Source organism: Scyliorhinus canicula, chromosome 19 (genome assembly GCF_902713615.1).
Source record: "Scyliorhinus canicula chromosome 19, sScyCan1.1, whole genome shotgun sequence".
In the NCBI taxonomy this organism is placed as follows: domain Eukaryota; kingdom Metazoa; phylum Chordata; class Chondrichthyes; order Carcharhiniformes; family Scyliorhinidae; genus Scyliorhinus; species Scyliorhinus canicula.
This window is the reverse complement of record NC_052164.1, coordinates 11,160,996-11,176,381: the sequence shown is the minus strand read 5'-3', so window position 1 is coordinate 11,176,381 and position 15,386 is coordinate 11,160,996. Positions and strand designations below refer to the sequence as shown.

At 43.5% G+C, this 15,386-nt stretch overlaps 1 protein-coding gene across 1 annotated transcript in view; it reads left to right on the top strand.

Moving 5' to 3' along the window:
• Positions 1-15,386, top strand: part of LOC119954498 (F-box/LRR-repeat protein 20) — a 109,854-nt gene that overhangs the window by 86,492 nt on the left and 7,976 nt on the right. Inside the window, exons 10-14 of the mRNA XM_038779785.1 lie at positions 5,387-5,517; positions 6,121-6,181; positions 6,704-6,748; positions 12,264-12,320; positions 14,225-14,437. Of these exons, the coding sequence (XP_038635713.1) occupies positions 5,387-5,517; positions 6,121-6,181; positions 6,704-6,748; positions 12,264-12,320; positions 14,225-14,437 (507 nt within the window). The remainder of the gene's footprint in view (positions 1-5,386; positions 5,518-6,120; positions 6,182-6,703; positions 6,749-12,263; positions 12,321-14,224; positions 14,438-15,386) is intronic.

Genomic DNA, 15,386 nt, shown 5'->3' with positions numbered 1-15,386 from the left:
TGCAACAAGTGGTTTGGTCTGGAATGCACTGCCTGAGCATGTGGTGGATGCCAATTCAATTGCGGTTTTCAGAAGGGAACTGGATAACTATCGGAAGAGAAGTTTTTGCAGGGCTACAGAGCCGAGGTGGAGGACTGGGTCCAGCTGGGTTGCTGTTGCAGAGAACTGAATTGCTGCCTCCTGTGTTGTAACAATTCTATGATTCTAGTATAGATATATTCAAGGAACATGGTAAACACATGAGGAAGAAAGAAGTTGAAGATTACCCAAATAATATGACCATGAAGTATGAGAGGAGTATTGTGTGGAACATAAACACCAGCATAGATGAGGTGGAGCAAATGGCCTGTTTCTGTTGTGTCAATTCCATGTAACGCTGCCATCAGGGAATACAAAGAACTATACTTCATATCTCACACTCAGGCCATCACAGCCAAGGAATTAATGTTTAGTCGGCAATCACTGCAAAATGTTTGGGGATATTGATACTGCTTTAGATCCTGGGAACCTTGAGCTTCAAAGACCTTGGGAGAGGTGGTAGCGTAGTGGTACTGTCGCTGGACTAGTAATCCAGAGAGCCAGGACAATGATCTGGGGACCCGGATTAGAATCCCATCACGGCAGGTGGTAGAATTTAAACTCAGTAAAATATCTGGAGTTAAATGTCTAATGATGACCTTGAAAGCATTGTCGATTGTCATAAAATCCCATCTGGTTCACTACTGTCCTTCATGGGAGGAAATCTGCCGTCCTTACTTGATCTGGCCTACATGTGACTCCAGATCCTCAGAAATGTGGTTGACTCTTAAATGCCCTCTGAAATGGCCCAGCACGCCACTCAGTTGTATTCAACTGCGACAAAGCACGAAAAAAGAATAGAACCGGACAGACCACCCGGCATCGAACCAGGAACAACGGTCAACCCAGCCTCGTCAACCCTCCTCCTCACGAACGTCTGAGGGCTTGTCTCATAGACTAGTCAAGCAACAGCCTGACATAATCATGCTCTCAGAATCATACCTTACAGACAATGTCCCAGACACAACTATCACCATTCTTATGTATGTCCTCTCTCACCGACAGGACAGACCAAGCAGAGGTGATGGCACAGCAATACATAGTCGACGTACCGTCCACCATCAGCTGATGCATCAGTACTACTCCATGTTGAACATTATTTAGAGGAAGCACTGAGGGTTGCAAGGGTGCACAATATGCTCTGGGTGGGGGATTTCAATGTCCATCACCAAGAGTGGCTCGGTAGTACCACCACAGACCAAGCTAGCCGGGTCCAATGGACATCGCTGCTAGACTGGGACTGCAGCAGGTGGTGAGAGAACCAACAAAAGGGAAAAACATACTTGACCTCATCCTCACCAACCCATCTGCTGCAGGTACATCTGAGCATGGCATTTTTGGTAGAAGTGACCACTGCACAGTACTTGTGGAAATTTAAGTCCCGTCTCCACATTGAGGATACCCTCCATAGTGTTGTGTGGCGCTACCACCGTGCGAAATGGGGTAGACTTCAAACAGATATAGCAACTCGAGACTGGGCATACATGAGGTGCTGTGGGCCATTAGCAGCAGCAGAATTGTATTCAACCACAATCTGCAACCTCATGGCCTGGCATACCCCCCACTCTACCATTACCACCAAGCCAGGGGATTAACCCTGGTTTGATGAAGAGTGCAGGAGAGCATGCCAGGAGCAGCAACAGACATACCTAAAAATGAGGTGTCAACCTGGTGAAGCAACAACACAGGGCGACTTGTGCCAAACATCATAAGCAGCAAGTAATAGACCAAGATAAGCAATTCCATAACTAACGCATCAGATCTAAGCTCTAGTCCTGCCACATCCAGCTGTGAATGGTGGTGGACAATTAAACAACTCGCTGGAGGAGGAGGCTCCACAAATGGCCCATCCTCAATGTTGGAGAAGCCCAGTGCATCTGGACAAAATACATGGCTGAAGCATTTGCAACAATCTTCAGCCAGAAGTGCCGAGTGGATGATCCATTTTTGTTTCCTCTGTAGGTCCCCAGCATCACAGATATCAGTCTTCAGCCAATACGATTCACTCCATGTGATATCATGGGTCCTGACAATGTTCCGCCAATAGTACTGAAGACCTGAGCTCCAGAACTTGCCACTCCTTTGGCCAAGCTGCTCCAGTACAGCTGCAACACTGGCATCTACCCGGCAGTAGAAAAAAGTGCCCAGGTGTGTCCTGTACACATGAAACCGGACAAATCCAACTCTGCCAATTACTGCCCAATCAGTCTACTTTCCATCATCAGCAAAATGATTGAAGGAGTCATCAACAGTGCTATCAAGTGACACTCACTCAGCAATGACCTTCTTGCGGACGCTCAGTTTGGGTTCCACTAGGGTTACTCAGCTACTGACCTCATTACAAGCTTGGTTTAAACATGGACAAGAGCTGAACCCCAGAGGTGAGGTGAGAGTGACTGCCCTTGACATCAAGGCAGCATTTGGCCGAGTATGGCATCAAGGAGCCCCAGCAAAACTGAAGTCGATGGGAAGAGGGTAAAACACTGCTGGTTGGAGTCACACCTGGCAGAAAAGAAGATGGTTGTGGTGGTTGTAGGTCAATTATCTCAGCTCCAGGACATCCCTGCAGGGGTTCCTCGGTAGTGTCCTAGGTCCAACCATCTTCAGTTGCTTCATCAATGGCCTCTCTTCAAAGTGGAGATGTTCGCAGATGACTGTACGCTCAGCACCATTCGCGTTACTGAAGATAATGAAGCGGTCCATGTCCAAATGCAACAAGACCTGGAAAATATCCAGGCGTGGGCTGACAAGTTACATTCGTGCCACACAACCCCCCCAAAAAAAAAAAGCCTGTTCACCATTTACAAAGCACAAGTTAGGAATGTAATGGACTACTCTCCGTTTGCCTGGATGAGTGCAGCTGCAACAACACTGAAGAAGCTCAACACCATCCAGGGCAAAGCCTGCTCGATTGCTATCCTTTCCACAATCATTCAATCCTTCCACCACCCAATAGTAGCAGTCGTGCATACTATCTACAAGATGTACTGTAGGAACACCCCAAGGTTCCTAAGGCTGCACCTTCCAAACCCAAGACCACTACCATCTAGGACGAGCAGCATGTACCTGGGAACTCCACCACCTGGAGGTTCCCCTCCGAACTACTCACCACCCTGACTTAGAAATGTTTCGCCATTCCAAATCCTGGAACTCCCTCCCTAACAACACAGTGGGCGTACCTACACCTCGGGGTCTGCAGTGGTTCAAGAAGGCAGCTCATGACCACCTTCTGAAGGGCAACTAGGGGTGGGCAGTAAATGCTGGCCTAACCAGCGACGTCCACATTCCATAAATGAATTTTTAACAAACCCTGAAATAACTGTTTTTGAGAAAGTTGTCCGCAGGGAGTTAGAGTTTTTAAAGCACAGGACGAGGTCCTTTAGCCCATCATGTTGTACGGTCTGAATTTTAGACCGGGAGCTGTGCAGGAGGGTTACTGCTGCTGATGATACATTTGCACATTGACTCAAAACTTTTCAACAGCAGAAGTGTGAGGTCTGGACCTAGCCTCCGTCCACCACCTCTTAACCTCTCCAGGCTCCAAATTCACAGCCACACTGCGAGCTCCGAACATGCTGGTCAACACTTAATGTCTAACTTGAACTCGACCTCAAACTCTAGGATTTCCTGGCCAAACTTGCCCTTGTGCCCACGTGATAATGCAGATACAGTTCGTTCAACACGGTCCCACGATGGCCAACTCTGCATCACAAGTCACGCAGCCCCACATGGTTGCGAGAGGAATTCCTTCCAGTTCTGATTGTTGCCATCGATTTGTCAAATCCCCCTGCATGTGTTACTTCCTGAAACAAATAACTTCAATATTGGAGGCAGTGAGGATTAAAATCAATACCAATCTTGCAGTTGAAAATTAATGGAGTGGAAAGAGAAATCAAGTGGGGCATATATATACATGGGTGATCTGGCAGCATCCTGCCCTCCCTCTCCACCCCAACCCCGTGAAAACTGTACATCAGTGAACTTTACAGGCATTGCAATGAAATAGCTGCTGTGAGATTTGTTGGTGTCAGTACTTTAATCCCTCTTTAATATAATGCCATTTACTCAGACCACTTTACAGAGCTGTGATTCTCTTATTTACTCCTTACCTGATGTATTCTAAATATGCTCACCTCCCTTTTTCCCCTATGCTGAAGCCCCAGCCACCGATGGTGACATCTGTGTTCTTTCATCCGCTCTAACTTAAAAGGGGTGGAGTTTCTTGTACTTGCTCAGCAAAGTTTGGGGAAATCAGCCCTTAACGCACTTCCTCAAAGACTGGGAAAGCGCACAAGTTGAATTATTTGAGAACCATTTCTCATTTAGTCTTCCTAAACTTAATTATTCTGCAAAGCCCGTCTTGAATTTTTTTATCGATGGTATAAATGTATAATTGCAGTTTACTGTGTGGGCAGTCCTCCAGCTGAGTGTAATTTGTGTTTTTGAGTTTGTCTTTGTGGAAATTCCACAATGTTTTGGTCCTCATTACTGAGGGGGAGAGAGAGAGATCAGAATTGTAGAAGTAGAAAAGTTCTATTTGACCCAACAAGTCTGCCTGTGCTTCATCCCGACACCCACCTACTTCCCATCTCCCTCCTTCTGTCTGCAGAAATGCAACTATCCTGACCAGTAAAATCATTAGCCTTTAACCCTTCATAATGTACTTTCAGAGGCTGGCAGAATTTTTATTCTGTTTAATGTTTCCCTATCAGATTTATTTTTCTTTTCTCGTCTTGCTGTTTTTTCCCATTGATCACCGTCTGTTTAATCTCGAACTTCTGCGAGTCTGAGCGGATTGAAATACAACACAAGCGTATTAAAATTGGGATGGTTGTGCCAAAAAGTTTTTACAGAATAAACACAGGAAGTGTAGACGATTATAGTTTAGTCAGGCAGCATGGTCGGCATGGGCTTGGAGGGCCGAAGGGCCTGTTCCTGTGCTGTACTTTTCTTTGTTCTTTGTAAAACACTTATTTCCAACCTAATAAAGAGAGGTTGAACTGTTCAGTCATGCAGATGGGTGGCACAGAACGTCAATGTATAAACACTCTGGCGTGGTATCGTAAAGTCGAAACCAATGTTGTAAAGTCAAAATGGGGTATCAATTTATAAACATTTAAGTGCCGTTCATAATTCAAACAGCATAAAGTCGAGGACTGCCTTTACTGTTTTTACTTCCCCCTTCCCTTTATGGAAAGATTGGGAAACTGTCAAGCAAAGCATCCAAGTGAATGCACCAAGTGACAACGTTGTCAAATCACTACATGGGCCACAACTTAATAACTTCTGTTTTTGTGTTATTTTGCAGCAAATCACAGATGAGGGGCTGATTACAATTTGCAGAGGATGTCATAAACTACAGTCACTCTGCGTCTCTGGCTGCAGCAACATCACCGATGCTATTTTGAATGCGTTAGGACAGAATTGCATTCGACTTAGGTAGGCACAGTCTGTTAACTATGCATAAGCAGACGCAGCTGAGTAATGACCTTTTAGTGCTTCTCCTGATGCAACCACCTGAGTGTAAAGCTATAATTGTCGATCTACATTTGCATCAGTCATAAGAAAGAAGTGTCCCTTTTTTGTACTTTCTCGTAACATTTTGCTTTACTTGTTGAACGATTGACTACCTTGGTCCTCAATTAACGACATTCACTGGAGCGACTGGGTGTTTTTGTCAGCTAAGATCATTCAAGATCACAGGAATCTGAAAGCTTTGCTGTGTCCGATCTATGTTTTTGAATCAAAACATAAAATTGCTGGAAATACATAGCTGATGTTCACAGTAGAAAGGAAATTAAGGAAATTATTTCCGTGAACCAAATTGACTTAAACCGACGACATGATAAAGAAAATAAATTGCATTTGTAGTGTTTTCACAATCTCAGGCTACCTCAAATTACCTCATTAAGCATTTTTTTGGAATAGAACATTCATCTCCGATGTTGCCAGTTGTACATGTAATGGTGCAAAACCACAGAAGTAGACCAAAAAGGACACATTAGTGAGATTGTCATTCAAGTTTTCCCTTTTATTTCTCAGGATATTAGAGATTGCTAGATGTTCACAGTTAACAGACGTGGGATTTACAACATTAGCCCGGGTAAGTGCACAGATGTCCCAAGTGTAGCATTATGCACTGAATTGATGTTTTGAATGCCTGGAGGGTAAATGGTTAGCCTCTGAAAAATACACACTTGAGCAATGCACATTTAGTCATCAACATCACAGAGGCTGTTTTCTTGTTTAAGTGTCTGTTAGAAAGAGTGACTGCGCAGGATAAATCTGTGACTGTGTGTGAGATGGTCTCGCTAATACTTGCGACAAAATGTCACCTTGCTCCAAGAGGGGTAAAACAATTTGGATGTTTGGTCTTTACGTTATCTGAAGTGTCACTGAAGATCAGATTTTTCTTACTTCAATTTTTGATTTGTTGAAAATTATTCAACTTTTAGGTGGAAGGGTGTTATAGACTGTAGTGAACGTGCCCCCCCCCCCCCCCCCCCCCCCCCCCCCCCCCCCCCCACCCACCCAAAAAAAGGCTGCTGGAGGAATAAACATGCTAGGGAGTAGGTGAGTTAATGCATTTTGTTTTTGCCTTAATACAGTCTGTTTCTATTTGCAGAATTGTCATGAGCTTGAGAAGATGGACCTGGAAGAGTGTGTTCAGGTGATTGAATTTTCAGAGTTTTTAAAGAGTTTTTACAATCGTTGCTCTGTGAATAAATGTTGGTTATGATTCTTCAGATTACAACAATTTTGCTACAGACCATAACTGTCCAAAAATAACACCCAAGTGTTTTAGATCAGAGCCAATGGGTCTTTGAAGAGAGAGAGAGAGAAAACGGGATCTACGTTATCCTGGAACCAGTTGGGTAAATGCTGGAATCTATTATGAAGGATGTGATGACTGGACCCTTAAAAAGTAATGGGCCAATTGGCCAGAGTCAACCTGAACTTCTAAACGGGAAATCATATTTGACAAACCAGTCGGAATTTTTTTGAGGATGTTACCAGCAGAAAAGCTAAAGGGAAACCACTGGATATCGTGCATTTGGATTTTCAGACGGAATTTTGATGTCCCACACAAGTTAATAAATAAATTAGAGCACACGCGATTGCGGGGAAGGGGGTGCAATATACTGGCATGTATTGAGTATTCGTTAACAGATAGAAAACGGTAGGAATAATATGGGTTATTGTCAGGTTGGCAGGCTGTGATTGGGATACTGCAAAGATCAGTACATGGGCCCCAGCTTTTCACAACCTATATCAATGATTAGGATGGGCGGAGCAAGTGAAATGTTTGCAAGTTTGCGGATGACACAAACTGGATGGGTATGTGTGATTTGAAGATGATGCAAAGAGGCTTTGAGGGAATTTAGACATGCTTAGTGAGTGGGAAAGAACATGGCAGATGAAATATAATGTGGATAAGTAGTAGGTGGATTGGGGGTGCAGAGTATTTCTTCAATGGTGAGAGATTTGGAGGTGTTGATGAGCAAAGACACCCAAGTCCCTTTGGACATGAGTCACTGAAAGCTATCAGGCAGGTGCGGCAGGCAATTAGGAAGGCCAATGGAATGCTGGACTTCATTGCAAAGGGAATTTGAGTGCAGGCGTTCAAGATATATTGCTTCAATTGTACAGAACCTTTATTTTATACAAGTATTGTGTATTGTTGTGCTCCCTTTACACAAGAAAGGATATCCTTGCCAAGTAGAGAGTACAACTGAGGTTTACCAGACATTTCTGGGATAGATGGATTGTCCTTTGAGAGATTGAGGAGACTGGGCCTGCATTCTCTAGAATTTAGAAGAATAAGAGACAATCTCATTCACACGTCCGAAATTCTTAACGGGCTCAGCAGAGTAGATGCAGGAAGGATGTTTCGAGCCAGCAGGCAAAGCTCAGAATAAGGGGCGAGCCATTTAGGACTGAGATCCGGAGGAATTCCTTCACTCGGAGGGTGGTTTATTTTTGGAATTTTCGAGCCATGGGCTGTGGAAGTTCAATCATTGAGTATGTGCAAGATAGGTAATATTTCTGGAGACTAATGACATCAAGGGAGTTGGGGATGGCATGGAAAAACGGCTTGAGGTAGATGATCATACATGCTTGAGTGGCAGTAGAGGCTTGAGGGGCTGAATGACCTACTCTTCCTTTGTTCCTATATTCCATGATTGTGAATTCACAGCACTGATCCTATCAATAGCAAGTTATTTTTCCACTTACCAGAAGAAATTGGAATGAGCTGACAATGGCTATATTTTTCCTCTTTGTGTTAACCCAGGAATGGATCAACGGTACTACAGTGCTTCCCAAACCTCTCAACCCCAAAATCACATGTCACCACCCACAGTTTGGGAAACTCTGGAGTATAGCTTCCTTTTGCCTGTTTAGTTCGGAGTTCTCATTGTGGAAGTGGGGCAAGATATCAGCTGGTCTTGCCTCTGCTAACCAAGTGTTCTGCCCCTTGACCCAATCCCAGAGCTGCACTCATTACAGTCCGATGTGCTGTCCCAATCGGAAATGGACTTTGACCATGCATGATAGGTTTTCTTTTCACGCAAAGAATCCAGTTCATTTTATTTTGTTCAACCAAGAGAGATCATTGACTGATATCCTTAAATTTGATACTTCTGCCACACGGGACAAATTTATTTTTGGAGTCAGCTGATTATTAACTCCCACACGATCAGCATTAAATCTGTTATTATTCTGAGAGGGATGTCACAGTTTAGTTTGTGGTTTCCCAAGAGGAATCCAGCAACCATTTCATGCCAAGCCATTTACTTCCTGCTCATGGCTCCTGGTACATCACCTTATTATGTTCTCCCATTTCAGATTCTCTTGCTTGAAATTGTTCAGTGTTCAGCTTCCACTCACTGTACTTGCGAAGTAGATTCTGTCTGACTACAATGCTTAATTGATTGGAATCAGCATGCTGGAGCTGACACTTGATCGGACTTCAGCTGTAGAACGGCAAATGGGAACCAAACAGTGTTATTATTGGATGCATCATGCATTCTCCAGAAACCGCATCTCAGGCAATGTGGTCAAGATTACATCTAACTGAACAAGAGAAACCTTGATCCTTCAACCCTTTTAAAAGTATCCCAAGCAGCTGCTGAAATAAACATGATCATCTTTAATCCGGAAAGCAGGATTCTGAATTGATATCCATAATTCGCAGAAAAGTCTTGATGGTTGAATAAGTGACCATAAGACATAGGAGTGGAAGTAAGGCCATTCGGCCCATCGAGTCCACTCCGCCATTCAATCATGGCTGATGGGCATTTCAACTCCACCTACCTAACAAAGTACTTTACATTGTGTATCGATAATGAAATAATTTTGGTCTTTGTGTGTGGGCCTTATGTTCAAATATTTAAAAGCACCTCACAAAATGAACTTCATCTGAGCAACCAGAGATGCCATGTTGTGCCAGCAGCATTTCACAGAGCGATGAATGACCAATATATCTGTTTTGTTGGGTGGTGGGTCGGGAGGAAGTTTGACCACGAGATGCTCGTGTTGATCTGAATCACTGAAATGCTCGGGGTTTGGGGTGAACATCGGAAGTGTGGCACTCCTAACAATACAGCACTCTTTCAGTGCTGCCCTGGAGTGCTAGTCCATTTGAATTCAAACACTACCTGGAACCCATAACCTCTGATACAGAGACAAGTCAGTTAAACTGGTATATTAGATCTAAAAGTTCATGCATAACCACAATGAAATATCCAACCTCTGTGATCATCGCATTTTAAGAAATTACATTAAGCCCAATACTCTCTGGACAAGTGGCTAATGAAGCCCAAAAATATTGACCTGGCTTTCTATGCAGATCTAACATGCCTTCCTCTGCAGACTTCCCATATTTTGGTTCACAGATCATAGTGTTATGGACAGGGATATTAAAGACCTGAAACCCAATTCCCTTCCCTAACTGTCCGTAAACAGTGTGTCTTTGAAAAGGAAGGTCTGTATGTTTCTTAGCAACTGAGTGGGTAGTACGGTAGCATAGTGGTTAGCACAATAGCTTCACAGCTCCATGGTCCCAGGTTCGATTCCTGGCTTGGGTCACTGTCTGTGCAGAGTTCTCCCCGTGTGCGTGTGGGTTTCAGCCGGGTGTTCCGGTTTCCTCCCACAGTCCAAAGATATGCAGGTTAGGTGGATTGGCCATGTTAAATTGCCCTTAGTGTCCAAAATTGCTCTTAGTGTTGGGTGGGTTTACTGGGGATAGGGTGGAAGTGTGGGGTTGAGTATGGTGCTCTTGCCAAGAGCCGGTGCAGACTCGATGGGCCGAATGGCCTCCTTCTGCACTGTAAATTCTGAGTGTGTGGTCAATTTAAATAACCAGCAGATAGCTGACATAGGTTTTTCAAAAAAGGATTATTTATTTTTGCATTTGCCCTGAAAGTATAACACCAAGTCATTCACACGGTGCACACACATGCTCGAGGGAAAAATACAGGCAAAGAAAAGAGTGCATGCTTGCATGTAATACACAGAAAGATAGTTTGTAGTTCAAGTGTTTGGCTTGCGTTAGGAAAAAGAATGCGTTGCACGACCAATGAAGAAAGGTAGCCTTGGTGGATTCAATAGCTGGACTCGTATATCAGAATTGTTGCAGAATTCCCTCAAGGATGTGGACTTTCAGCAGGTTACAAAGTTAGTTACTTGCAGGCTTACCAAGAGATCACATTTCTGTACTGGTGGACTGGCAAAGGACCAGGTTGGGAGACCTTCAGATTAGCATTCAGTTGTTGCTCGCAGATTGCTTGGTTTCACCCTAGTTCTTGGGGTAATAAGATTTGTTCGCTGTAGCCATGTCAGTCACATGATCAATACTTCTGTTGTCCACCCAGACTGATTTGAAGTTCGAAGTCTTTGCTGCAAATGAATGATGAATGGGAGGTGGTTTCACTCGATCTGTGATGAACTGGTTCTTTACATCTTTTGAATTCGGAAAGAGGGAGTCTGGAATTCCATTGATTTTCATTTTGGATAAGTTCATTAATGGTAGAATGTGTGAATTCCACAGATGTATTTTTGTCTTGGCTTGTCCATTAATGGGGGTACCCTACCCATGGTCATTCAATTAGGACCTTTCTGGATGCTTGAGAATTGTGTGCGCAGAAATTGCAAAAGTCACCTGACTTTTGGCAACCACCTTAGCTACCTTTTTAATGTTCATTTTTGAGTCTGCAGTTCCAGAAAATCTATACTGAATGGAGTCCGTATCTATTTCATCATTTTATGATTCATGATTGAAGATCCACCATGAAATGTAACCTTGCAAAATTGCCACGGAAAATCAGTATGTTTAGTTCATTGTGCCGCCTGTGATGATGTCATATTATACAATTTCAACAAATTTCTGCTTCTAATGAATAAACAACATGATGTCCAATCCTTTATAAAACTCCCGTTAAACCTCAAGGACAAATAAGGATGAGCCTTGCCAGCAATGATCACATCACATGAGGCAATAAGAAAAAAGCTACTTTTGCTTGTCTGAGAAAAGTGCTTTTACGTGCCATGGATCCTAGGACCATGGTACATAACATTGACTTTGTTCCAGAATGACGTTTTCATTGAACAATGAAAACGTCCTGAAGTACCTAGTCATAGTAACCAGTGTTAAATTGTCACATCATAGAACAATGTAACGTCACCTTTTGGGCATTCAATGTTAGAGAATCCATCATATATCTGTTTTTGTAATGTTGCAAAAACGGTGGGCCAATAAATGTTGGTCCTCCAGTAAAGCTCGCATCCTCCAAGTGATTACTTTAAAATGTATAATTCACAAATAAATTGTTAAAATGTATAATTCACAAATAAATTGTTACTTGCCTTCCTGCCCACCACTTTGCTAACTCAGCGCAAACTGGAAGTAGATTTGTTACAGATTTATTCAGAGTGAATGAAGTCAAGATTATCAAGGTTTTCAGAAAAGATAAAATAATATTTGGCATTGCAATGCTCCTGCAACCAGTGAACTGTTATCAAAACGTTTGCGAATTGCTCTATCCCTGACCAAAAAAGGAATCCAAAAAATTTAGCAATGTAGTTATTGAAACTGCTGACCCTGTCTGAAAGTTGATGTATTGCAGCAGTACGTTTCTATATCCCATGTTGACTCATTCAGTTTACTTTTGTTTTCCCTCTGACAGATCACGGACAATACTTTAATTCAGCTTTCTATCTACTGCCCAAGGCTTCAAGTATTGGTGAGTAGAAACAGAAAAATAGGATCAGCTCGTTCAGCTTCTTGAGTGTGTTCCACCTTTCAGTTAGATTGTGCTGATCTGTAATTCCATCGACCAACCACTGTTTCATACTTATAATTCCCTCACCTTAAAATAATCTATCAAACTGCATTTTCACGTTTTCAGTTGATCCCTGGCCTTGACAGCCAATTTTGAGGCTCAGTTGTTTTTGTGAAGAAGTGTTTCCTTATGTCACCCCTGAACTGCCTCACTCTAATTTTATGTAGCGTTGTTCTGGGCTCCTCACCACAGGAAGTAAGTTTGTCAACTCCTTTAATCATCTTGAGAGGTTTCAATATGTTAATCAGAAAAGATAGAATCCCTACAGTACAGAAGGAGGCCATTCAGTCTACACGTCTGCCCTGACTCTCTGAAAGAGTACTCTGCCTCGGCCCACTCCCCTACCCTATCCCTGCAACCCCACCCAACCTGCGTCCCTGGACAATTTAGCATGGCCAATCCACCTAACCTGCACATCATTGGACTATGGGAGGAAACTGGAGGAAACCCACACAGACATGGGGAGAATGTGCAGGACTCCACATAGTCTTCATTGTACTAACACAGCACTATACCCAGTTTTCATTTTCATGAGGTGCTTTGCTTAAGTTGTGTAATTATAGTATTTTGATGTTCTCACAAAACTTACACATTATTGAAAACCAAACTCTTTTTTTGCTAACTGCGATAGTTTTCATGCCAAGTCTTCGCTCTGTTTTGTTTTATCCCTTTACCTTTTCCCCTCTCCCCTTCCCCTTGTTAAGTCTGAGTGTTGGGCCTACTAAATCTATTCAGAACCGAACAATGGCAAGATTCTTGATGCTTGTCCACTTTGGCCATCAGGGTAACTTGAGCCAAACACTGATCTAAGTTTCCATCAGTGCTTTAAGCTGGCAGGCAATTCATCAGTCGCACCAGTGGGCATGTGTTGGTCAACTGTTAGCTGGCCAAAAATGCTACTTTCACATTTACCATTAGCAAACTCTTGTGTCTAACCCTGTCCTAAGAAAATCCTCCTTACACCGTACAAAAGAAAATGAGTTGACTTTGTGGGTGCCCAAATTCTACAATAAAAATTCAACAGTAGATTTATGTGTCTGAATTTGTTTTTACTGCCCCTCTAACTCTGGCTGTGCTTCATTAGCGACCCTGTTTTCTTTATTTCCGCTGGTGAGATTTACAACCTGCTGGCATTCTTGTGATATCGATTTCCCTCATTATGTGCAATTATTCTGCTGCAATTTCTGCTGTAATGGTTTTCAATTTTCTATGCGGGTGATTTTTAGGATTTGCTCTCTACTTGATGTGCTGCTTTTCCTTTTCTTCCGCTTTCCCAATAACTGCTGGAAGGGAAAGATTTCCGAAATATTTGGAGTGTGACCAAGCACCCTTAGGACCTCCATTTGGTGGAAAACAAATAAACTCACTGTGGCAATGATTGGAACATTTTAAATAGGAATTTTGGGAAATAGCAACCGAGCTTGACAGATTTTAATGCAAGCTTTATTCCTGCACTTGGAACTGGGTTTTAAATTGAGTCCTGGGTTTTAAATCACTCCCTCACCTCTCCCAGCCCCATCTGGCCAGGATCTCTCCTGACTCTGTCCTTGTATGCATCCTTCCCCTCTCTTTGACACGTCAACCCTACTTTCCGAAGCACCCTTGCTTAACCCCTTCCTACTCTCCAGTTCGCTCCCCACCTTGGAAAGATCTTTTTGAAACTTGTTTTAACCAAGCTTTCATTCCCCTACCCACCTAGTCCTTCCCTTCCTGGCATGGAATTTGTTTTATCCTTTCTGCAGTGCTTGAGGTTGAAAGCACTGTGTGAATGAAGTTAATGTTTCCAACGCATTTGCCTGCTGCAGAGTTTATCGCACTGTGAATTGATCACCGACGATGGAATTCGCCATCTTGGGAATGGGGCCTGTGCTCATGATCGATTGGAAGTGATAGAGTTAGATAACTGTCCTCTGATCACGGATGCATCCCTCGAACATCTAAAGAACTGTCACAGTCTGGAGAGGATAGAGCTGTATGACTGTCAGCAGATAACACGCGCAGGGATCAAGAGACTCCGGGTAAGCATCATCTTCTCTTCAGTATGCTTGAGCCATATTTGGTTATTTATTAGATTATAGCTGTTATCTGGTTGTTTATCCACAATCCCACACCTTATATTTAATTTTATTGTATCCCAGTGAGCTATTTCTCATACAAGTCAGAGGAATCATGAGGACAACAGTGGCACAACTAATTACTCTTGTGGATATGTGTCCTCAAGTCTAATTAACATGTCAACGTTAGATGAGTTACTTCACAAGTTAATTTCTGTTCAGGCCGGGGATCTGACCTCTGGTTTTATTGGTGGGTAGGTCAGTTGAAAGATTGTAGATGTTGTGGCCCTCGGTACTTTCTGTTCATGAAGATTTTTTCACTGCATCTCTCTGTCGCTCTTTCTCTGTCTGTCGCTCTCTCTCTCTGTCTGTCGCTCTCTCTCTCTGTCTGTCGCTCTCTCTCTCTGTCTGTCGCTCTCTCTCTCTGTCTGTCGCTCTCTCTCTCTGTCTGTCGCTCTCTCTCTCTGTCTGTCGCTCTCTCTCTCTGTCTGTCTCTCTCTCTCTGTCTGTCGCTCTCTCTCTCTGTCTGTCGCTCTCTCTCTCTGTCTGTCGCTCTCTCTCTCTGTCTGTCGCTCTCTCTCTCTGTCTGTCGCTCTCTCTCTCTGCCTGTCGCTCTCTCTCTCTGCCTGTCGCTCTCTCTGTCTGTCTGTCGCTCTCTCTCTCTGTCTGTCGCTCTCTCTCTGTCTGTCGCTCTCTCTCTGTCTGTCGCTCTCTCTCTGTCTGTCGCTCTCTCTCTGTCTGTCGCTCTCTCTCTGTCTGTCGCTCTCTCTCTGTCTGTCGCTCTCTCTCTCTCTCGCTCTCTCTCTGTCTGTCGCTCTCTCTCTGTCTGTCGCTCTCTCTCTGTCTGTCGCTCTCTCTCTGTCTGTCGCTCTCTCTCTCTGTCTGTCGCTCTCTCTCTGTCTGTCGCTCTCTC